Here is a 23513-nt window from a genome sequence, read left to right as displayed (position 1 = left end):
TTACACAGAGGGTGGTGGGGGCCTGGAACGCACTGCAAGTGGTTGAGGCAGACACATTAGCGACATTTGAGACTTATCTGGATAGGCACTTGAACAAACGGGGAATAGAGGGATATAAGTGGTTGGTGTAGGTAGGTAACCGTGGTCAGTACAGGGTTGGACGGCTGAAGGGCCTGTTCCTGTGCTGTACTGTTCTGTGTTCTACTTACAGCAAGGAAACAGGCTGTCCAATCCAATGGGAGTATTTATGCTCCATAAGACCCTCCTCCCAGCCCACTTCAACGCACCGGGTCGGCAAATCCTTTTATTCCCTCCTCCCTCCTGCATTTCAGTTGGATGGAATTCCCCAGCCACTCACACCAGCGGGATTCTCCGCTCTCGCTGTAGCCAAATTCTCCTGGTAGCAGTGACAGTGTGTGAACGGCCAGAGATTCCCAGCTGTAACCTCTCCTTGAATACTCCTACCCCACTCGCCTTAATTCCTCCTGTGAGGCAAGTTTCACATCGCGCTGCTTTTATTTTTATCATTTGAAATATTACATTCCAATGTCCTTTTGCACAGGTGGAATTGAGAAGAAAGGCCAATGAAACATCAACACTGCGAGAGATATTGATTGTTGGCAGGGTGTTATATATATTACGTCTGTGTGAAATTCAGCTGACAGATACTATTGTCTAAACGCTGACTTAATGAGTGTCAGGCAAGGATCCATTTGTGTCACTGAGTCTAAAGATTCTGTATTCAAGTCCCAGGCCAGGGCTAACACGGTGGTGAAGGAGAGCTGCACTGTCAGAGATACCGTCTCCCAAATGAGATGTCAGACACAGGGACTGTCTGCTCTGCTAGCTTCATGTAAATGATCCCACAGCATCATTCCGAAGAGGAGGGGTGTAATCCCTAGTGTCTTGGCCAATGTTTATCTCTCCACCAGTGTCATACAAACAGAAGATCTGGTCCTTATCGTGTTGCTAATTATGGGAACTCATTTTATTTCCTGTAATTACAACTGCAATAACGTTTTGATCGTACTTCATAACATCACAAAATCTCTACAGTGCAGACAGAGTCCAGTCAGCCCTTCGAGTCTGCACCCATTCAGAATCTTACCCAGGCTCGCACTCCCAACCCCTGCCAGCTCAATCCCATAACCTCTCGTCCACCTTACCTATACAACTTTGGGCGCTAGGAGGCAATTCAGCGTGGCCAACCACCTAACCTGCACATCTTTAGAATGTGGGAAGAAACCGGAGCACCCGGAGGAAACCCACGCAGACACGGGGAGAACATGTAAACTCTGCACAGGCAGTGACCCAAGGCTGGAATCGAACTTGGGTCGCGCTAACCACTGCCATCATGTCACTCGTACTCTATTGGCTATAAAACATATTGAGACGTTCTGAGATTGTCAAAGGCGCTCTTTCTTTACTTTTTAATACCCCCAGTGAAGCAACGGTGGAAGTGGTGGATATCAGTGTTTGAGACGTTGGTATGAAGATATTTTTCAGTGTAACTTTCAATCTTTTATAGATCATAGAATCGGTCCGGTGTAGAAGGAGGCCATTCGGCCCATTGAGTCTGCACCAACAACAATCCCACCCAGACCCTATCCCCCTAACACCACCTATTTACCCCACTAAGACAGGGGCAATTTAGCATGGCCAAGCAACCTAACCAGCACATCTTTGGACAGTGGGACATTATGTCAAAAGTGAATGTTTATTCCAACGTAACATAGGTGACAGATTTTTGTTGTTTTATTGTACATTCTGAGATAATGAGGTACCCAGCGCAAATGCATGATGAAGCATTAACTGTCATTGGTTGCGATTTATTGAAAGATGCAGAGTGAGGCACTCGTTACTGGGGACAGGAAGATGATGAGTCCACAAGAGGAGAAGCCTCTCAGCCCTGCCCCCTTGGCTGAACTTTACTTTTTGAGTTCATGTTGTACGGAGATTCTGAGGAGGATTTCCACTTATGCACTATTCCTTTGGCCAGTTTGCTGTGCTTTAACTCAAGCCAAATGGCCATCAGCAAACAAATATTAATGGTACAGCTGAATAAAGAGACATGCTGTCAAAGCTTTTCCCTTTGCACTTATCAGGACAGATTCACAAAAATACCAATTGCAAAGGGAACAAAAATTCATACTGAATGAAAAGAGAGTTCTGATTGGTCGACAGGTATATTCTGATTGGTAGAGGTATTATGATGCAGAATGCACCAGTGAACAGTTAACTGCCAAGCTTTTGTTCAAATTCAAATCATGCCCGTTAATCTGATTGGTCAAGGTATTAGCATCAGGAAATGGCTGTCCTCCAAGCTTTTGTTTATTTTAGGAATGCACAACATGTGGACATGCTCCCTCTGTCGGCAGAGGTTAGGGTCCTGTGTGTGAATATATGCAAACTCTAGCATGCTCACATGAACCACGTTGTGAACCGACTGGTAATCTCAAACTGTTTTCAGTGAAATTCTTAACGCAATCAGGATTGTTTAGCAAGTGCTGTCCAATCATGGAGTCACACCTAATTTTGGGCCCTTGCATTTTAATTTTGCAAGCTGGGGCTGGTTGAGTGCGGTCAGTATTTTGCTTGTTGCAAACAAAGGGATGTGCCATTTAATACAAATCTTCTAGAAGTGGTTGTGATGCAGATGATTCGGATTCAGACGATTAACACTTGAACACTTTTTCTGAGGGTAAATTTTCCTCATTTGAGTGTGTTCACTCAGCCTTCATTTACCAACAAGTGAGGAACTCTTAACCACACACCACAACCAATCCCACCCTTGCGATGTCTATCCCAAAGCCACTGGGAATACCACTAATCTATTCTGAGGATTTCCACTTCCCGACCATTGGTAATTTCTCCAGTAAACCATTAGGAACTTTGATGGTTAAACAAAAGATCCTTCTTTCTGTCATCAGGCGAGACCTAAAAGTGAGTTCCCAGTATTTGAGATGTTGTTTTCAGACAGGAACCATCCCTAACTCTGAGTAAACAGGAAGCAGTTTGCTTATTTCATTGAACCACCCTGAAAATAAGAAAGTGCACTCAGCAAGATTTAACATTCCTGCAGAGCAGTTGTATAAATTCCAGTCAGGTTGTTTGATCTGAATTTGTATCTCTAACCAATTCTGCCACGTTTCCTCCTTCTCTATTCCAATGTCTCGTAACACCGCTTGCATCGGAAATCCTTTCCACGAATGATTCCCTTTGCCTGAATCCACAATCTCCCCAGCAGTGTTCCCCCTAGTCTCCCTCTGTCCCTGAAGCACATTGGCGTGCTTGTTGCCTGCACTGATACATCCTGGATTACTGCGGAGTCACGCACATGCACATCTTAGAGTGAATGTTGCTCCCAAGTGCCTTTTCAATAACTAATCATGGGTCTGTACCCACTGGAGGTCAGAAACGTGAGTGGTGTTCCTGTTGATAATCGTATGGGTTTTTTTTTTGTTTTAATTTGATTTATTATTGTCACACGTATTGGGATAGAGTGAAAAATATTGTTTCTTGTATCCTCTACAGACAAAGCATACCATTCATAGAGTACATAGGGGAGAAGGAAAGGAGAGAGTGCAGGATATGGTGGTGCTTCAGTCATAGCTAGGGTGCAGAGAAAGATCAACTTAATGCAAGGTAGTTCTTTCAAAGGTCTGAAGGCAACTGGGAAGAAGTTGTTCTCGAGTCGGTTGGTACGTGACCTCAGACTTTTGTATATTTTTCCTGACGGAAGAAAGCATAAGAAGGTATATCCGGGGTACACGGGGGGTTCTTGATTATAGTGGCTGCTTTTCTGAGGCAACGGAAAGTGGAGCTGGAGTCAATGGATGGGGTGGGATGTTGGTTTGTGTGATGGACTAGATTTCGTTCAGGACCCTTGTAAATCCTCAGGGGGCTTAACAGGCTCGATGCTGGGAGGATGCCCCCACTTGTGGGGGAGGCTAAGAGCGGTGGTGGGGGGCACAATTTAAGAATAAGAAGTCTCCTCTTAAAGACTGAGATGAAGAGAAACTTTATCTGGGATGGTCATTAGAATGTAGGATGCTCTTCCCCAAAGGTCAGTGGAGGCTGCTTCTTTGGATTTGTTCAAGGGCAGAGTTAGATTTTTGTTAGACAAGAGAGTCGGGGCAGACAGGACAATGGAGCTGAGACCACAATCAAGTCAACCATGATCTTATTGAATGGTGGAGCAGGCTTGAGGGGCTGAATGGCCTACTCCTGCTCCTGAATCCTCTGTTTAGCTTTAATGTTTTGTGTAACAAGAAAAGAAAAACTCAAATTTCTTTAACGCCTTAAATAAGGAGACTGTGCAGAATACCCCGGATGTGGCTTACCAATGCCCTGTACAATTGAAGTGTAACCACCCTACCTCTGCAACCAACTCTCCTCGCCATAAACAGTAGCATTCTATTAGCTTTTCTAATTCCTTGCTGTACCTGCATACTATCCTTTTGTGATTCATGCAGGAGGACACCCAGATCCCTCTGCATCTCAGAGCTTTGCAATCGCTCACCATTTAGATAACGAGCTTTTTTATTCTTTTTGCCAAAATGGGCAATTCACATTTGCTCACGTTATATTCCATTTGCCGGATTTTTGCCCACTCACTTAACCTATCTATGTCCCTTTGGAGCTTCCTTACATCCTCTTCACAACTTACTTTCCGACCTATCACTGTGTTATCAGCAAATTTAGCAACCGTACCTTCAGTGCCTTCATCCAAGTCGTTTATATACATTGTAAAAAGTTAAGGGCCCCCCCCCCCCACACTCCACTTGTCACATCCTTTTAACCAGAAAAAAGACCCTTTCATGCCAATTCTCTCCTTCCTATTGGCTAGTCAATCTTCTATCCATGCCAATGTGTTGACCGTTGCACCATGAGCTTTCATTTTCTACGTTTATTGCCCATCTCTAATTTCCCTTGAGAAGGTGGTGGTGAACCGCCTTCTTCAAACGCTGCAGTCCCTAAGGTGTAGGTACACCCACGGTGCTGTTAGGGAAGGAATTCCAGGAATTAGACCCAGTGACAGTGAAGGAATGGTGATATATTTCCAAATCAGGACGGTGAGTGGCTTGGAGGGGAACCTCCAGCTGCTGGTGTTCCCAAGTATCTGCTGCTCTTGTCCTTCTAGCGGTTGTGGGTTTGGGAGGTGCTGCCTAAGGAGCCTTGGTGAGTTCCTGCCCTGCATCTTGTAGATGGTTACCCCGGCTGTTCATTGGTGATGGAGGGAGTGAATGTTTGTAAATGTAGTGCCAATCAAGCAAGCTGCTTTGTCCTGGATGGTGTCAAATTTCTTGAGTATTGATGGAGTTGTACTTATCCAGGCAAGTGGGAAGTATTCCATCACATTCCTAACTTGTGCCTTGTAGATGGTAGACAGGTTTTGGAGAGTCAAGAGGTGAGTTACTCTCTGCAGGATTCCTAGCCTTGACCTGTTCTGGGAGCCATAATATTTATATGGCTAGTCCAGATCAGTTTCTGGTCAATGGTAACCCCAAGGATGTTGATAGTGGGGATTCAGTGATGTCATTGAATGTCAAGGAGTGATGGTTAGACCTTCTCTCATTGGAGATGCTTATTGATTAGCACTGTGGCCCAAATGTCACTTGTCAGCGCAGAGAGAGTGTGAATTTATGGGGTGCTTTTGAGCCTGAACTTTCCATCTGTGCTCAAAATCCAGGAAGCAAGGCTCATGCCAGTGAGTGTCTGAGTGCCAATCTTTCAGGTCCCTCGCCAACAGAGTGGCAGAAAGCACACCGCGGGGGCCAGGAAGTGCAGGTTAATACATCAGTGTGTCATTAGCCAGCACTCTGTCCAGAACGTCCCACACTGACTGGGTATCGCGGGCACCAACGCCATTCACAACCCATTCACCTGGACATGAACCTATCGTGGGTCATCCCCGGGGGGCGGCGTAAAGGCGCACGTTGCCAACCAGTGGCCTGGCAATGCCCCAGCCCAACACCTTGGCACAGGTTGGCACCATACCCCGTGCTGCCTATGATTATGGGGGGAGAGGCCAATGATCGGGGAGAGGAGTGCTGACTCTGATCGGGGGGGGTGGGATGGGGAGGGGAGAACCTAAGACTTCTGTGGTGGACTGGGTGGGGCAGGTTTGTGCCATTTCTGATTGGGTGTCTTTTAATGATGGCGCCCAATCTCTGAGCAGCAGCATTTTGTTAACATTTAGACCCCGCCCACCCCACATACCGGTGTGAAACACACTCACTTGATTTTATCGGGCAGTGCAGTAAGATCTGGAGAGAAAATGGCGTGTTTCTCGTTGGTTTTCTTCCCATAGAATCATACAATCCTACAGTGCAGAAGGAGCCCGTTCGGCCCATCAAGGCTGCACTGATCACAATCCCACCCAGGCCCTATCCCCATAACCCTATGCATATTTACCTTAGCTAGTTCCCCTGACACTAGGGTCAATTTAGCATGGCCAATCCACCTAACCCGCACAACTTTGAAGTGTGGGAGGAAACCGGAGCACCCAGAGGAAACCCACGCAGACACGGGGAGAATGTGCAAACTCCACACAGACAGTGACCCAAGCCGGGAATCGAACCCAGGTCCCTGAAGCTGTGAGGCAGCAGTGTGCTAACCACTGTGCTGCCCACAACAATAAAAAGCAAGTACAAAAAAGCAGCTCAGCAAACTTACATTTCCCCAAATCCACGCACTAACCCCTAAAGGCCGATGGTGTTGATGTTCAGTGTGAAGCAGAAACAAAAGCACAGCTTGGAAACTGCAACTTCTCTTGATTTCGATTTTAAGAAAATATCATTTGATCCACAAAACTCATTTCCCTCACAGCCGCATCCTGCAGTCTCTCCAAGACTCTATTCAACAGATTTTAATTTCCTGAAGGAAGTGATTCACAATGGGCAAAACTTCCTAAGGAGATAAAAACAAACGGTGACATTCCCTTCTGACAGCTCTCCCCTCCCCCCGCAAGATAATCCAGCTAGCCCGCACAACCTCAGTCCAATAATGGAAATTAGGCAGCTTAGCCGAGTTACATTGCACAAATGACATTACAGATTCCAAAAATCTGTGAATTATTTGTCACTGGTATATTTTATCCTCGTTTCTCCCACATATTTTGCATGATAATGTGGGTTGTACCAGTAGCCGCTTAAATTTATGAAGTATCTCTAATGGAATGAAACATCCACAAGAGTGTTACAAAAGCAACGTTTAAGGAGATGTTTGGAACAGTGATCAAAAGCTTGGTCAAAAGGGGTAGACTTTAAGAAGTGCATGAGGTCGGAGAGGTGGGAAGGTTTAAGGAGAGAATTCCAGAGCTTATAGCCTTGGCAATTGAAGGTGCACCTACCACTCGTGGAGGGATATATTAGCTGGCCACAATTAGATGAGTGCAGACATCTCAGAGTGTTCTGGGGTTGGAGGGGATTATAGAAGTAAGGTGGGGCAATTCCATTGATGAGCTTTTTATTAATTCATTCATGGGAAGTAGGTGTTGCGAACTGGGCCAGCATTTATTGTGCATCCCTGAGAGCACTTTAAGAGTCAACCACATTGCTGTGGCTCTGGAGTCATGTATAGGCCAGACCAGGTCAGGGTGGCAAATTTCCTCCCCTAAAGGACATTAGTGAACAGATGGGTTTTTCCAACAATCAGTAATGGTTTCATGGTCATCAGTAGATTCTTAATTCCAGATATTTTTTATTGAATTCAGATTCCATCTGCTGTGGCAGGATTCGAACCCGGGTTCCCAGAACGTTAGCTGAGTTTCTGGATTAATAGTCTAGCATTAATACTACTGGATCATCACCTCCCAGCAACTTTCACTGCATGAGCTGCTGTCAGGCGGGAAGGGGGTTCTATTGCGGGGTTCCCTCCCAAGCTGGTAGCCCCTTTAAATTGCACCCCTACCCTCTCAAACCCAGCCCTTCAACCCCCCGCTCTGCCCGCACATCCTGCTCTCCCAGCCAGGCCCATCCAAAATGCCAGACTTACCTCTGGTCCAGGATCCAGTGCTGGAATTTTTAGTGGGGCGGGCAAGGCTCGCGGATTGGCATTCTCTGTTGGCCTCGGGTGGAATCTCACGAGCCTTGGGCAGGCATGGCACAGGACTGCTCTTCCCCAGGGACTGCATTGCAGTCCCAGCACTGGGCACTGTTTGACCCTGATGCTATTGAGGCTATGGAGCTGCTGACCAGCCAGTGTAGCCAGCAGCTCCTGAGGATGGGGATTTTTGGAGTGGGGTAGAAGAGGTTGGGGGAAGGGTAGGCTGGGGGTGGGGAGTGGAAGGAGAGCTGAGGGGGATGATAAACAGCCTGTGAAATCCAGCCCTCATTTCATGCCTTTAGATCTGACTGTTCTAACACACTCCTGAATGACCTCCTGCAACCTTCCCTCTGGAAACTGGTGGCCATCCAACACTCTGCTGTCTGTCCCTTAACCCACAACAAGTCCTGTTCCCCTGTCACCGCTATGCTTGCTGACTACCTCTCGGTTTAATTGGCTTTACGTTGGTTTTACATGATTTCATGGCCGAGGTGTAGGGGTTTGCAGGGTAAATATGTGGGGTTACAGGGATAGGGTTTGGGTAAGATGAGAGTCAGAGTTGATGGGCTGAGTGGCCTCCTTTTGCACTGTCGGGATTCTATGAAGCTGAGTGTTCTCCTTCTGCGCTCAGCCCATTCTAGGACTCTTTTGATGGCTGTAGATGGGACTTACACACAACTGTTGGCAGTGGGTTTACACATGAACTGACCATATTATTTATGTTGGGTCAGCACTGAAAAAGAACTGGCCGGAACTGGTCCACTGATTATTTGGCAGCGTTGTGTTCGCTGCGAGGAAGGAATGTGAGAAATGACCAGACATTCCACAGTCCTGACAAGGTTAAAGTGTTGCTTCCTGTATGAAAAGCGATGCTGCTGAAAGAGTTTTGTTAGAGGCAGCAATCACTCTTTAACAAAACACGTCAAGTGATCAATCCAAGGATACTGAGTCACTGAATCCAAACTGAGCACCTGTCCGGTTTGTACTGCACCGTTAGATGGAGTTTAAATCCCACGTTCAGTTATGTTTTTCACCCTGTTGAATATTGGCAAAAATATCACTGAGAGCATAAAACAAGGACAGCAATGTTTTAATCAGCAGAAAACCCTGTTGGGTTTGGACACACTCTGTTTGCAATAATATTTTTCAGTAGTAGACCTTGCTGGTCAACATTTTATCAAAGTTGCCTGATAGCAGAAAAGTCAACCCAACTTGTCAAATCAAAATGGTGAGCGCGTTACTTTCAGGGTTTTTAAAAATGTAACCTGTGTATTTTTTTTTCTCTGTTATCATAGGAACGGGAAGAGATAATTTAGCCCCAGGGTCCGATCCCACCATTCATTAGAATCATGGCTGATTTGGAAGAACATGTTAGTCACATTAACAATGACCGTGATCAGATCACTGTTTAAAAAAAACTACATCTGTGTCATGTCCTTTAGGAGAGGAAATCTGCCAACCTTACCCAGCCTGACATCCAGACCCACATCAGTACACTTGATGCTCTTTTGCAGTGGCCTAGGAAGTCACTCAGTTGTATCAAACCCTACAGAATAAAGCACTGTGGGTGGACCTAAACCAGATGGATCGCAGCAGCTCAAGAAGCTCACCAGCAACTTTTCAGAGATGGGCCCTTGTCAGAAACACTCATCCCATGAACAATATTTTTTAAAATTGTGATGTAAATCCATACATTCACCTCCCCACCCCCGCCCATCCCTGAATGCATCTGGACGATAAAAATCCAATAACCCCAGATTTAAAATTTAACAGATTGTTGAGAAAGCTCCCTGCCTCAAATTGTGATGCTGAGCAGTTAAAGAACATCGTGATGTGAGAATTAGGAACAGGAGGAGGAACTGCATTTTAAACAAGAACCAAAATTACTGGAAAATCTCACCAGGTCTGACAGCACCTGTGGGGAGAGAATAGAGTTAATGTTGGGAGTCAGCTCTGACGAAGGGTCATCCAGGCTCGAAACGTTGGCTCTATTCCATCTCCGTAGATGCTGTCCGACCTGTTGGGATTTTCCAGCATTTTCTGTTTTTGTTTCAGATTCCAGCATCTGCAGTATTTTGCTTTTATCCCAGGGATTTCATTTGTTCTGCAAACAATTCGTAAATATTAGATTAGTAAAAGAGTGAGGTGCTACCCTAGAATTTTATCTATTTAACAATTATCAAGGTTTTTATGATGTGGAAGCTATTGAGAGGGAACAGAGGAGATTTACAAGGATGCTGCCTGGATTGGGAGGCATGCCTTATGAAGATAGGTTGAGGGAGCTGGGACTCTTCTCCCTGGAGAGATGAAGGTTGAGAGGCGACCTGATAGAGGTTTATAAAATGTTGAGAGGAATAGATAGGGTGGATTCTCGGAGGCTATTTCCCAGGGCTGAAATGGTCGCTACGAGAGGACACAGGTTTAAGGGGCTGGGGAGCAGGTACAGAGGAGATGTCAGGGGTAAGTTTTTCACTCAGAGGGTGGTGAGTGAGTGGAATCGGCTGCCGTCGGTGGTGGTGGAGGCGAACTCGTTGGGGTCTCTTAAGAGACTTCTGGATGAGTACATGGGATTTAATGGGATCGAGGGTTATAGATAGGTCTGGTAGGTATGGATATGATTGGCACAACTTGTGGGCCGAAGGGCCTGTTTGTGCTGTAGTGTTCTATGTTCTGTATTCTCTTTATATCATGAAAAATAGTAAGTGTCTGGTGGACATTTACTCTCCCTGTAGTTGCAAAGAAGTTCTCGGAGGTTTGTTCTGACGTTGCTGAAGGGTGCAGCAGTGGATTGAGTTGCTGTGGTGTACTCACCACCATGTCTCTAATTGTCTGTGGCTTGTTTAAGAGGTCAGCAGTCAGTAGGTGGCTGGGTTATGATCCACATGAATTTATTCAGAGAATCCCTTGGCACCATGTGTTGGAGAGTTCCAAGCAGTGCCAGTGTGCAGCGGTGTTGCTAATCTCAGTGCTGCGAGTCGCAGCCCAGTCACCGAGCACCTCTCATAGAATCCATCATACAATCCCTACAGTGCAGAAGGAGGCCTTTCGGCCCATCACATCTGTGCCGATTCTCTGACAGAGTATCTGACCCAGGCCCTCTCCCCCACCCTATCCCCGGATCCTCCTTCCACCCCCCCACACATGGATTACACATTCCCACAGTGCGGTTTACTACGTGCTGATTGGTTGCCATGTTTCCTACAGTGCCATAGTGACGACACTTTAGAAAGTCTACGATTGGCTGTAAACCAGACTGTGATGTATTGAGGGTGCAAAAGGTGTGATAAAAATGCCAAGTCTTTCCTTTTTGTGACCAGTTTCCTTGTCCATCCTCTCAGTGAGTGTGACAGGAACACAAATCCTAAAGACAGGATAATCCATGAATAAAGCATGTTTTATAATGGTACAGTGGTTAGCACTGCTGCTTCACAGCGCCAGGGACCCAGGTTTGATTCCTGGCTTGGGTCACTGTCTGTGTGGAATCTGCATGTTCTCCCCGTGTCTGTGTGGGTTTCATCCAGGTGCTCCCACAGTCCAAAAGACATGCAGGTCAGGTGCATTAGCCATGCTGAATTCTGTGTACCCGAACAGGCGCCAGAGTGTGGCAACTGGGGGATTTTCACAGTTTATTAATTAAGGTGTTAATGTAAGCCTAATTGTGACAATAACTTTAACAGACCTTACTACACAGTGTAGAAGGAGACCATTCAGTCCATCGAGTCTGGACTCTCTGAAAGAGCATCTTACCCAGACCCTATCCCTGTAATCCCACACATTTACCTCACTAATCCCCCAAACTCAAGCCTACTTGTGGCACTAATAAATAAACTTAAAAAACTTAAAACTTAGTGGACAATAAGAGCCTCGTAGGAGATAATTAATTGTTTGTGGATATGTAATTAATAATTGATCACATTGTTGGACAACAGAGAGGAAACGAGACCTCAAAATAATGACAAACATTTCAGTTAGTCTTTAGATCTCTGAATAAAAATGTACAACACAAAAAAACAGGAAACCAAAACAAACTTAAAACAGGAAGAAATTACATTTCAGTCGCAGAAATAGTTCCAAATATTCCCGAGAAGTCAGGACCATTTTCCAGAAAAAGTGTGTCTGTTACTCAGTTTAACCCCAACCCATCACCGAATGGTCTCACTCAAAACAATGGCATTGTGTTTGGAAAAGCGTTCCTGCGGGATAGTTTGTATGTTCCTTTGTGTGGTTAATGCCAGACCAACTGTCATAATCCTAAAAATATTCCATTTACTGTCTCCAGCGTGGTTACCCTTCGCATTGTTGCGTTGCAGTGACTCATGCCCGACCTTTATTGTGCCCTTTATCCTTTGCAGCCGCCTCACCTCGTAGTAAAAGGAGCACAACGCAGTCTGCCGAATTGATCGCTTCCTCGCCATCGAGCAGTCCCCACCACATTGCGTCCTGGCAGAGTGGGTGAGTCATACGGTCGGGGAGAGGGGTGGGGGGTGCTGGTGATGGGATGGGAGGGTATGGGGGAGGGACAAAGCTTATTGTCTTTGTTCGTTATCAAAGCTTCCACTCATAGAACTCAAAACTGCCCAGATCCCCACTGCATGGTTTAAAGAGCAATTTGATCGCGAAAGAGATCTGTCTTTCTAAAGCCATCACATCAAAGCTGTTCAGTCCGGGACAGACTTTTCTGTAACAGTTTGCTAACTCTGCAGTTGCTGACAGGAGAACAGATGTTGCACAGTAACAGCTCTCCGACAATACTTTGTCATGAGAGCTGACACTGGTGATAAAGTTGCTTAACGTTTAGTTTGCTGTGTTTAATTGTGGGGTGAAGGGCTACGATTGTCAGATTATTAACCACTCTGGAACTGTTACATTTGCGTAACGCTGCTTGACAGAATTAAACTGGAAAGTGAAAACTGAAGACATTGGAAATGCACAATCTCCGTCAGTGTCTGATAGAAAGATGCATGTCTGTTACACTCAGTTTGATCCAACCATCACACAGGCTCCCTCCCACTTATAATCATAGAATCCCTATAGTGCAGAAGGTGGCCATTCAGCCCATCGAGTTTGCACCGACCCAGGCTTAACCCATAACCCTACATATTTACTCCACTAAACTCGCTAACCTATACATCTTTGGATACTAATGGGCAATTTAGCATGACCAATCCACCTAACCCACACATCTTCAGATGTGGGTGGAAACCAGAGCACCCGGAGAAAACCCACGCAGACCCAGGGAGAATATGCAGACTCCAAACAGACGGTGACCCAAGACCAGAATTGAACCCAGATCCCTGGCGCTGTGAGGCAGCAGTGCTAACCACTGTGCTGATTAAAATAAGATATTTTTGAACCCTAAACCAACACAGGAGGAAGAAGACATACTGGGATATCCCTCTCAAATTCTCACAGAGATCATGAGGTCCAGATCTTTAGGTCCCACCTATCTTTTGGCAGGTTGCGAATGAGATGGGACCTTTTGTCAGAAAGGCTAGCCTTGGGTTTCTCTTCCATAGAGCGACAAAGCTGCTGTACATTTCCAGCGTTCTCTAGTTTTACATTGCCTCCATTTTCTGTGTTATTCTCACCCCCAGAGTTTAAACATTTTTACATTTCCACTGCTCTCGTTTCCTCTTTCTCCTGCAGTTCCTAAAGCCTTTTATATAAGTAGCACATTAAAAAAAATTCTTCTCTCTGTATGAACAGAGTGTAACAACTCTTTTAAATAGTGGATTCGGGAATACAGAACAGATGAATTTTATTTTGGGGACAGTTAAAACAACCAATATTTTAAGTTGCAGAGTTCATTTTTTAAATGTTTCTAAATTGCAATGAAGAAAATCTGCCCTGAAAAATAAAATTCTCATTACATTTAAAGTGTTTCGCCTCAGGCAGCTGATCTTCGATGGGATCGGGGGGTGAATGGTGCTGGCTTTCCACAATTTCCATCACAGATTAATCCCACACACTTGCTTCTGGATTGTGATGTGATTGTGGAGAGACCATATTCGGTTAAGTTTACTCTACATAACACAAACACCATTCCGCAGGCATCACACTTCTGCTTTTCTGCTGTTCTGGAATGGGTCAGCACAGGGCGCAGGAGAGGCGCCCAAAACAATGTCTTCACTTTTCTCACAGGAATGTGTCTGGGGTTGTTTAGACTTTGTGTAACATTGCAGAACTGCCGGCACTATTGACTGCAATGCAAAAATGGGATAAGTGCAAGACAGGTTTCAAAGTCACTATCGCCTGCTTTACACTTTCACATTCTCATTGAAACAACACCAAACCCTGCTCTGTCCGTGTGATACCAGGTCAATACCGTACATGCCTCAGTTAAGGATGACATTGTGCTTCAGTGACCAAGCCTTAAATTTAAGTAGTGCCGTCCAACTAGCTGCCTCCTGTGTAGATACAAAAAGTACCATTCCAGGAAAGAACTTCTGCAGAATTGAAGTTGTTCCCTTTAGAGAAGATTCAAAGATGTGTTGGAGGTGTTCAAATTCATTAGACAGAGCAGATGTACACAGGGATGTCCATTGGTGGAAGGGTCAAGAACCAGAGACTCAGGGCGGGATTTTCCAGCTGCGCTCGCCTCAAGGCCGGACAATCCCGCCTGAGGTCAACAGACTTTTGCATGGTCCATGTCCCGCCCGCTGTGATTCCCATGGCGAGCTAGATGGGAAAATTCCATCCTAAATGTCAAAATGTCCAATGACGCCATTGTGCAGCGAGTGGTGAGGATCTGGAATGCACTGACTGACAGCGAGGGGAAGGCAAGGGTGGCTTTACAAGAAAATTGAATAAACACCTGAAAAGAGAGGAAATTTAGTGAACTACTGAAAAAGGGCATTGAGTGGGACTGGGTAAATCAGACTTGCAGAGAGGCAGTATTGGGATGAGGTGCTATAACTATTCTGTGATTCCATCAGAGATAGGCTCCAAATTTTGATTTTAACAAACCTGCCTTTGTTTCAATTAAATCAACTTTTTTAATGATGATGAATAAACAGCAGCCTAGCATGAAGAGAGTGGAAGAGAAATGTCACAATATCTTTTGTCAAATAAGTTTTTGAGGTCTTTGTATTCACTGTTCCATGTCTTCAGAACCTGCATGGAAGTTAACATCTAAACAGGACGTAAAAGGTCTGACCGTGGTGTAGTTTCAATATTATAACCCTAATTTGTCACCATTTTAACCATAACAAAACTTAAATCACCAACAAGTCTCTTACTAACTTCTTAACCACAGATCTAACTAACATTTTCTTCACTTTCTTCTTTTTACTAATATTCAGTCTTATCTGCTCCTCTTTTTCACTGCCTTCCTGTAGAGGTACAACAGAAACAAGCACACCTCATGATGAACAGACTCAGTCGCCAACTCACCAAAGCTCTGTAAAATAGAGGTACAGTAATAATCAGTGTGACGCCCCTCACTGTCTGTCTGTGTGCTGTTTGTGGTATGCTTGTGGTATTTTTAGTTTCTTCCTCATCACTACAAACAAAGGTCTTTATTGAAATCATGTCTGTGTGACAGAAATAAATCGCAGTCAACACTCCAAGTGTTTTATTTCAGGAGAAACTGCACATTTGTAGCCCTTTAGCAAGTAAGTGCATTGTGTGGTTTAGCGTTAGACCACAGAGATTAGAGAATCTCAGCTCCATTTCCTAGTTTGCGCTGTGTCAGCTATTGTCTTCTGTCTGGTATTTGAGGTTTGCTCAGTTTGCTCACGGTGTCAGTGCTCCCCTTTGCAATTCACTTCATCCTGGACAAAGTTTTTGGCCATTCTCTGCACAGAGCGTTGCCTCAGGCGAGAAAATCGGCATCCAGCTCCCGGGCCACACCGCTGACATTCCCCTCTGAATAATCCAGCACTCGGTGCAAATAAAAAATGGAAGCATGGCCCACGGAGTCACACTAGTGAGGCAGGATGGGGAAAAACCGGCAATGTCGGGAATTCTGACACTGCGGTTTCCCGATCTCCGATGACAAGAAGATGAGGCTGCCCACAGACACACACACATACACACACACACATATACGCACAGACGCAAACACACACACACACACACACACACCCACCCACACATACAGAGGCAAACCCTTCTTCCACAGGCACTGCACCCCCTTCCACCACCCCCACAGAGTGTCTCAGAAGGTACCCTCACTCTGGGCACTGCACCCTGGCACAGCCCCTGGGCTGCTACTGTGATAATGTCAAACCACTTGGGAAAGCACTGGTTAGTGACCTTAACCCCTACCCCCATTCTGGGGATGCAGGAGAACAGTGGATTAGTTACTGGACAAGTAATCCGGGGGTAAGAGTTCAAATTCCACCACAGCACATGGAGAATTACTATCTGGTTAATTTAAAAAATCTGGAATAAAAAGTCGGCATCAATATTAGTGACCATGTAATCACTGAATTATTGTAAACCCTCAACTGGTTCCCTTTGGGGAAGGAAGTCTGCCCTCCTTACCCTGTCTGACCTACATGTGACACAGATCCACGGTAGTGCTGCCCTCTGAAATGGCCTAGCAAGCCACATAATTTACATCAAAAACAGAATCTTTACAGTGCAAGTGGAGGCTATTCAGTCCATCCAGTCTGCATGGGTTCTCTGAACAAACATTCTACCCAATCCCACTCCCCTGCCTTTTCCCTGTATCCTTGCACATTCCTTTTCAGATAACAATCCAGTTCCCTTTTTGATTATCTCGAGCGAACCTGCCTCCACCACCCTCTTAGGAAGTTCATTCCAGACTCCAATCACCCTCTGGGTGAAAACCTTTCCCTCACATCACTCCCACATCTTTTGCCTATTATTTTGAATCTGTGCCGTCCAGGCCAGGACTTACTCAGTTAATGGTAGGGCACTGGGGAGAGTTACAGAACAAAGATATCTAGGAGTACAGGTTCATAGCTCCTTGAAAGTGGAGTCACAGGTGGACAGAGTGGTGAAGAGGGCATTCGGCATGCTTGGTTTCATCGGTCAGAACATTGAATACAGGAGTTGGGATGTCTTGTTGAAGTTGTGCAAGACATTGGTAAGGCCACATTTGGAATACTGTGTACAGTCCGATCATCCTATTATAGAAAGGATATTATTAAACTAGAGAGAGTGCAAAAAGACTTTACTAGGATGCTACCAGGATTTGATGGCTTGAATTATAAGGAGAGGCTGGATAGACTGGGACTTTTTTCCCTTGAGCGTAGGAAACTTAGGGGTGAACTTATAGAACATTATAAAATAATGAGGGTCATAGATCAGCTAGACAGTCAACATCTTTTCCCAAAGGTAGAGGAGTCTAAAATGAGAGAGCATAAGTTTAAGATGAGAGGGGAAAGATAAAAAAGGTCCACACAGAGGGTGGTAAGTGTCTGGAATGAGCTGCCAGAGGTAGTAGTAGAGGCAGGTACAGTTTTGTCTTTTAAAAAATGTTTAGACAGTTACATGGGTAAGATGGGTATAGAGGGATATGGATCAAACACGGGCAAATGGAAACAGCTTAGTGGTAAAAACTGGGCAGCATGGACAAGTTGGGCTGAAGGGCCTCTATGACTTTAGTTCCTGATGTTGTCTTGAATGGGAACAGTTTCTCATGATTTCCATAGCCCTCAGGATCTTGAATACTCTTTCAGTCTTTTCTCCAAGGAAAGCAGACCCAGCCTCTCCAATCTAACCTCACTGTTCCAGTTCTGCATCCCTGGAATAATTCTTGTGAATGTCCTCTGTGATATCTCCAATGCCTTCACAGCCTTCCTCAAGTATGATGCCTAGAACTGGACGCAGTGCTCTAGATGGGGCCTAACTAGTGTCTTATTCAACATGACCTCCTTCCTCTTGTACTCAATGCCCCTATTAATAAAACCTGAGATAGCACAGACTTTATTAACTGCACTCTCAACATGCCCTGCCATCTTCAATGATTTATGTACATGTAAACCGAGGTCCCTCTTTTCCTGCACCTCTTTAAGAGTTTCTCCTTTTATTTTGTATGATCTCTCCACATTACCAAAGTGAAGCACCTCACATTTCTCTGCATTGACCCCCATCTGCCACGTGTCTGTCCAATCCATTAATATGTCTGTGTCCTTTCGAATTTCAAGACTATTCTCATCACAGTTGACAACATTTCCAATCTGCAAAGTTTCAAATTATGCCCTGAATTTCACAGTCTAGATCATTCATATCTACCAGGAAGAGAAAGGGTCTCAGCACTGACCCCTGGGAAACTCCATCACAAACCTTCCTCCAATCTGAAGAACAACTATTTATCATCACTCTAAAAAAAAATGTCAGAGGGACGTTCCTGGTGGGAAAACCGATGTGTTTCTCTCCAGATCTTACCACTCTGCTGAAAATAAATCAAGGGGGGGTGTGTTTCACACTGTCATACAGGAGGCAGCGCTTCAACACACTGGCAAAACCCAGAGATCAGGGCACCATCTTTAAAGTGTGCCCCCGAGATCAGAACCTGAGTAAACCGGCATTCCCCCCAGCCTAGAATGGCAGTCTCGGGGCTCCCCCAACGTCCCCCCTCCAACCGATCAGAGCCTGCACTTGACTTCCCCAACCCCCCCCAATCGCACCCTGCTCTCACCAATCAGCAGCCCCCACCCCCTATAAACCTCAATGACTCTATCCCCAGGGTGGCACAATGCATAGCAATGCTGCCCCCCCCCCCAGTACCAGGAATCCAGGTTCAATTCCAGGCTTGGGCGACTGTGTGGAATCTGCACATTCTCCCTGTGTCTGCGTGGGTTTCCTCCAGGTGCTCTGGTTTTCTCCCACAGTCTGAAAGACATGCTGGTTAGATGCATTGGCCATGCTAAATTCTCCCTCAGTGTACCCGAACAGGCACTGGAGTGTGGCAACTAGGGGATTTTTGCAGTAACTTCATTTGTAGTAAGCCTACCTGTGACATTAATAAATAAATGTAAACTGTAGTTGCCACGAAACTCAATGAAAATCTACCTCGGAGTATCTTCGCCACAAGGATTGCAACTGGTTACGAAGGCAGCTCATCAGAACCTTCTCACGGACAATGTGGGATGGATGGTGAATTCCACATCTCATGAATAAAAATAAACGTTCACACCCAGAAAATCAAAACATTCATTTCATCTTCAGTACTAAAAACAATACTAAAAAGAATTGAATCCATCTTTTTTCCAAAAATAAAAATCAAATGCTTTCTGTGAAACCCCAGTGGGTGATGGAAGATCAGAATTAGCCCCTTTTGGAAAGCACTAATTTCTTGGTTTGCCATCGATGAGTTGAATCCAACAGTTTCTCTTCTCCCAGTCTCCTAAGGTGATTCTGCAGCTTGACGTTGATGTAGTGAAAATGCCTCCTGGAGAGAATCTGCTCCCACTCACGGCCTGGTCTGCACCCCCGCCCCCCCAAAAAAAACCATTAACAATCAGCCTTGACCAGGTTTGAATGGGGTGATTGTTCTGCTATTGAAAGTTGCTTGTGTTTGTTACTCTGGCAGAACACTGGTAGGCAAACTACCGATACAAAGCCAAGGGTTTTCAATGCCAACTGATGAAAAGTTTGCATGCTTTAACTGTGTGTTTGTGCACACAGACACTGCCAGTGGGTGCTCATTCACGGCACGCCACGGGGGGTTCACGGTGGAACAGGAGTTAGGGGAATTTTGCAAATTCGCAACTAACCTACCGGTTAAAATTTATGACTTTTCATTTGCTCAGGGAGAGGGAAATTTCTGTCTTGATTCCAACCTGCTGTGGAAAAACAATCCTGAAAGGTTTTGCTCCCTTTTTGTAACTTTTTCAAACAGAGTGCCTTTGTGTTTGAAATGACAGAATTTCAATTGATTCCGTTTTCTCCCCAGCTCAGTTGATAGCTGATATGAGTTCGCTGTACAGCAGAAAACTTGGCTGGATTTACAGTGTTCCAGCTGTTTTATAAGATGGAACTTACAGGATTTCAAAGCTGCCAGTCAACACAGCTCAGGGGTTAGGGTTAAGTGTTTGGGCTGCTTTGGATACTTTAGTCTGCCAATCTCAACTGTGCTGATTTGGTCGGTTCACTGCGCGGGACTGAGCCACCTCACCTTGTGGGGATGAATTCTTCGAACCTCGCCCTCAGAACTAGCTTATCCTGCCAACAGTCGTGGGTCGAAATTCTCTGACCTCACCCAAGTTTTAAAAAGTTTACTTATTAGGGTCACAGGTAGGCTTACATTAACACTGCAATGAAGTTACTGTGAAAAATCCCCTAGTCGCCACACTCCGGTGCCTGTTCGGGTACACTGAGGGAGAAGTTAGCATCGTCAGTGCACCTACCCAGCATGTCTTTCAGACTGTGGGAGGAAACCGGAGCACCTGGGGGAAACCCACGCAGACACGGGGAGAATGTGCAGACTCCAGTGACCCAAGCCGGGAATCAAACCCGGGTCCCTGGCACTGTGAGGCAGTGGTGCTAACCACTGTGCCATCGTGTTGCGGGGATTCTCCGGTCCCACTGCTGTGAGTGGAGTTCTGGGTGAGCACCAAATCTGCTGTTCCTGCTGGCAGCAACAGTGGGGCAAGCGAGGACAGGGCATTTGGTGCTCAGCCAAAACTTCATTCACTGTAGCAGGATTGGAGAATCCCGGCCGCAGGCAGAGTCGGGGAATCCTGGCCCTTGTTTTGGGCACACCTTGCTCTAGTCATAGAGTGGTTCAGCACAGAGAAGGCCCTTCGGCCCATCACGTCTGCACCAACAATAACTACCACTAAAGTTGCGCTAATCCCATTTTCCACTTTCTCAGCAGTGGCTGGCGTGGCACCTCAGGAATTTGCAGTTAACAATTCTGACTTTGTGTTCTCTAACCCCTAAATAGCAAAATATAAGACTGTCCAATCAGTACGTCGTCACGGTTAGACGATAGCCCAAACCTGGTTCGTTCGGGAGCTTTGCAAGAAGTGGATTCTATTTTAATGAAAGAAAGAATTGGCTGAATATTACTCTGAAGCATTGCCTGAGTTTAGTCTTTTCTCTTTGTAGGCCCTACCAGGACACTTGCTACATGGACTCCCCGCTCTATTCCGAATTGGCAGATGTACAGTGGTACGGAGGTGACAATGCCAAGCCTGGAACTCTTGTCTGACGCCTGACCTCAGATCAAAGTACAAACGCGGACACCCTTCCGTGAGCCCCTCACTGTCCCTTGTCACTGCCTTACTCGACGCACAGTCATTAACCAGCAACCACAGCTCCAGGCACTTCTCACAAAAGAAACTAGTCAGCAGAGCCAGAATGAAGCCTAGTTAAAGTATCGCAGACTGTGTTGTCACTCAGGTAACCACTGGTCAACGTGAATAAGGTCTTTCTGAAAAAAAATGCAACACTGTTTTTTAAACTGTGAATCATATCCACCGGACCGTGTGTACGATTCTTGTTTTATTCTCTTGTGCAAAGGAATACTGACCGTGAAACAACGAAGAGCTTCAGAATTTAATCCAGCATTACGTTTACTTGAATATTACCAAAGACCAACTAAAAGGTGAAGGGGGAGAATTGGAGGGGAGTTGCCCGCTGGTTACCTGATGAATAAGAAGTTGTCATTCTCTTGTTTCTGGTTCTGGTTCGATGATATGTGAAGGATATTAAAAATGCGGTCTTCCCGTTTTAAAAACAAACACTAAGAGTGCGGGCAAGATTGTTTTCCCATCGTAAAAGCAGCACAGTTCTGAAATATTTGTGTGGATGGGGAGCTGGGTAGCTTGTACTTGAATAAATGCGAAAAAGCACACAGTGAACAGAATCTGTGCATTTCTCAGCCGCACAGATATTCCATCATGGTACAACATCAGTCTCAGTTTAAGCTTTGAATCGGCTTGTTAAATCATATATTCTCTTCCAAGGACTTTGGCTGATTTATTGGACAAGGCCTTGGAGAGTTGTCAACCCTTAGAAGGCCTCACAAATTTTTTAAAAAATATTTTCCCATGAAGTACTCATCAGAAATAATTTAGTGGCTGGCACGCAAAGTTCACATAGTCTGCGTGGCGCAGACTTCTCAAGCAAGGTGACAGTTGGAGCAAGACACTGGTCTTGCCAAAAAAAAGGAGTTTTTCTCCCCCCCCCCCCCCCCGCTTCTGAATATTTCGATGGTTTCCTGTTGGGAGTCGGGGTGGGCAGGGAAGGGGAGGGCGGAGAGGGTTTTTTGTGGGGGGTGGTGAGGGGGTGTGTGTGGCGGGGGAGGGGGAGAGAGCAGCAACAAGGATGCCTGCTTCGGAAGGCCGCTGAATAAGCTGAAGCCGCTCCATTGTGTGTGGTCTATGGACAAGAACGGTCCGCTTCAGCAAAAAAAAACCCCAGACAGCACTGTTTGTCTTTGAGAGAGGACCAGGAAGGATTCGTGTCGAGTTTTAAAAGAGAGGCTAACATTTACAGACGCTACCACGCATTTATTGTGAGGCTGACTTTTTTCTAATTGCAGTTTCAGTTACCATTGTGTAAAATGTTAAAATTCCAATATGTTTTATAAATCAGTATTAGTTTTAGTTTGGACCTAGCAGAGCAGATTCAGGTGCTACCAAACAAACAGTTACCACTAGAATAGTTGTAGGGTTTTACATCTTTGAATGTCAATAGTTTTATTACAAGTTGTGTAAATTAAAGCAATGTAGTTACAATGAATTCAGTAGATTGCTCCCTGAAAATGGCTGTTGATCTTAAAAGAGCATGAAAAAAAAATGTCTTTATTTCTCCCTCCCCCTCCTCTGGTTTCTGTCCCATTTTAATCAAAGAAGACCATGTATGGTGTAGAAGATGCAGAATTGTGAGGTTCTGCTTTTAATTTATTCTTTTGTATTAAGAATTTGTATAGTACCTTTACATTTTGCAGAAACAGTGTTGTCAACAATTCCTAAATGAAACATTTTCAAAATAATGAATTTGGTTGTTCTTGAGATTAACAAAATAAATTATTACTGAATGTTATGAGGATTTGAATGTGGCATTTGTCTTGGTGAACAGACTGGTCGAGCACTCTCGGCCATTGCGCAGTGAGCTGCAAGTGTTGGTGTGCCTTGGTAGCCCATTCACCCCCCCCCGAGGCAGAAAGTTTATAGAACCCCCAAAGTGCAGAAGGAGGCCATTCGGCCCATCGATTCTGTACTGACCACAATCCCACCCGGGTCCTATTCCCGTAACCCCACACATTTAACTTTCTAATCCCCCTGACACTAAGGGGCAATTTATCACGGCCAATCCACCTAACCCGCACATCTTTGGAGTGTGGGAGGAAACCCACACAAACACGGGGAGAACGCGCGGACTCTGCAGAGGCACTGACCCAAGCTGGGAATTGAACCTGGGTCTCTGGCGCTGTGAGGCAGCAGTGCTAACCACAGTACCACTCTGGTGTGGGCGGGTTGTGAGCTCACCCTGCGCTGGATGAAAAACGTTGCCATAACAGGCAGATCGTCTTTCTGACA

General features: G+C 45.5%; 1 protein-coding gene across 7 annotated transcripts in view; it reads left to right on the top strand.

Annotated features, from left to right (window-relative positions):
• frmd4a (FERM domain containing 4A) overlaps nt 1-22150 on the top strand; it is a 613918-nt gene extending 591768 nt beyond the window's left edge. For 6 of the 7 annotated variants that reach the window (XM_080207761.1, XM_080207763.1, XM_080207759.1 and 3 more), the window contains exons 22-23: nt 12402-12501; nt 21076-22150. In XM_080207761.1, the coding sequence (XP_080063887.1) occupies nt 12402-12501; nt 21076-21178 (203 nt within the window). In that variant the 3' untranslated portion in view covers nt 21179-22150. Of the gene's footprint in view, nt 1-12401; nt 12502-15386; nt 15462-21075 lie in introns of all 7 variants that reach the window. The other variant, XM_080207758.1, reaches the window with a different exon arrangement.
• The last annotated feature ends 1363 nt before the right edge of the window (nt 22151-23513 follow it).

Source organism: Carcharhinus amblyrhynchos, chromosome 19 (genome assembly GCF_965287045.1).
Source record: "Carcharhinus amblyrhynchos chromosome 19, sCarAmb.v2.hapA, whole genome shotgun sequence".
Taxonomy (NCBI): Eukaryota; Metazoa; Chordata; class Chondrichthyes; order Carcharhiniformes; family Carcharhinidae; genus Carcharhinus; species Carcharhinus amblyrhynchos.
The sequence above is the reverse complement of the archived record's forward strand: the minus strand, read 5'-3'. Positions and strand labels throughout refer to the sequence as shown.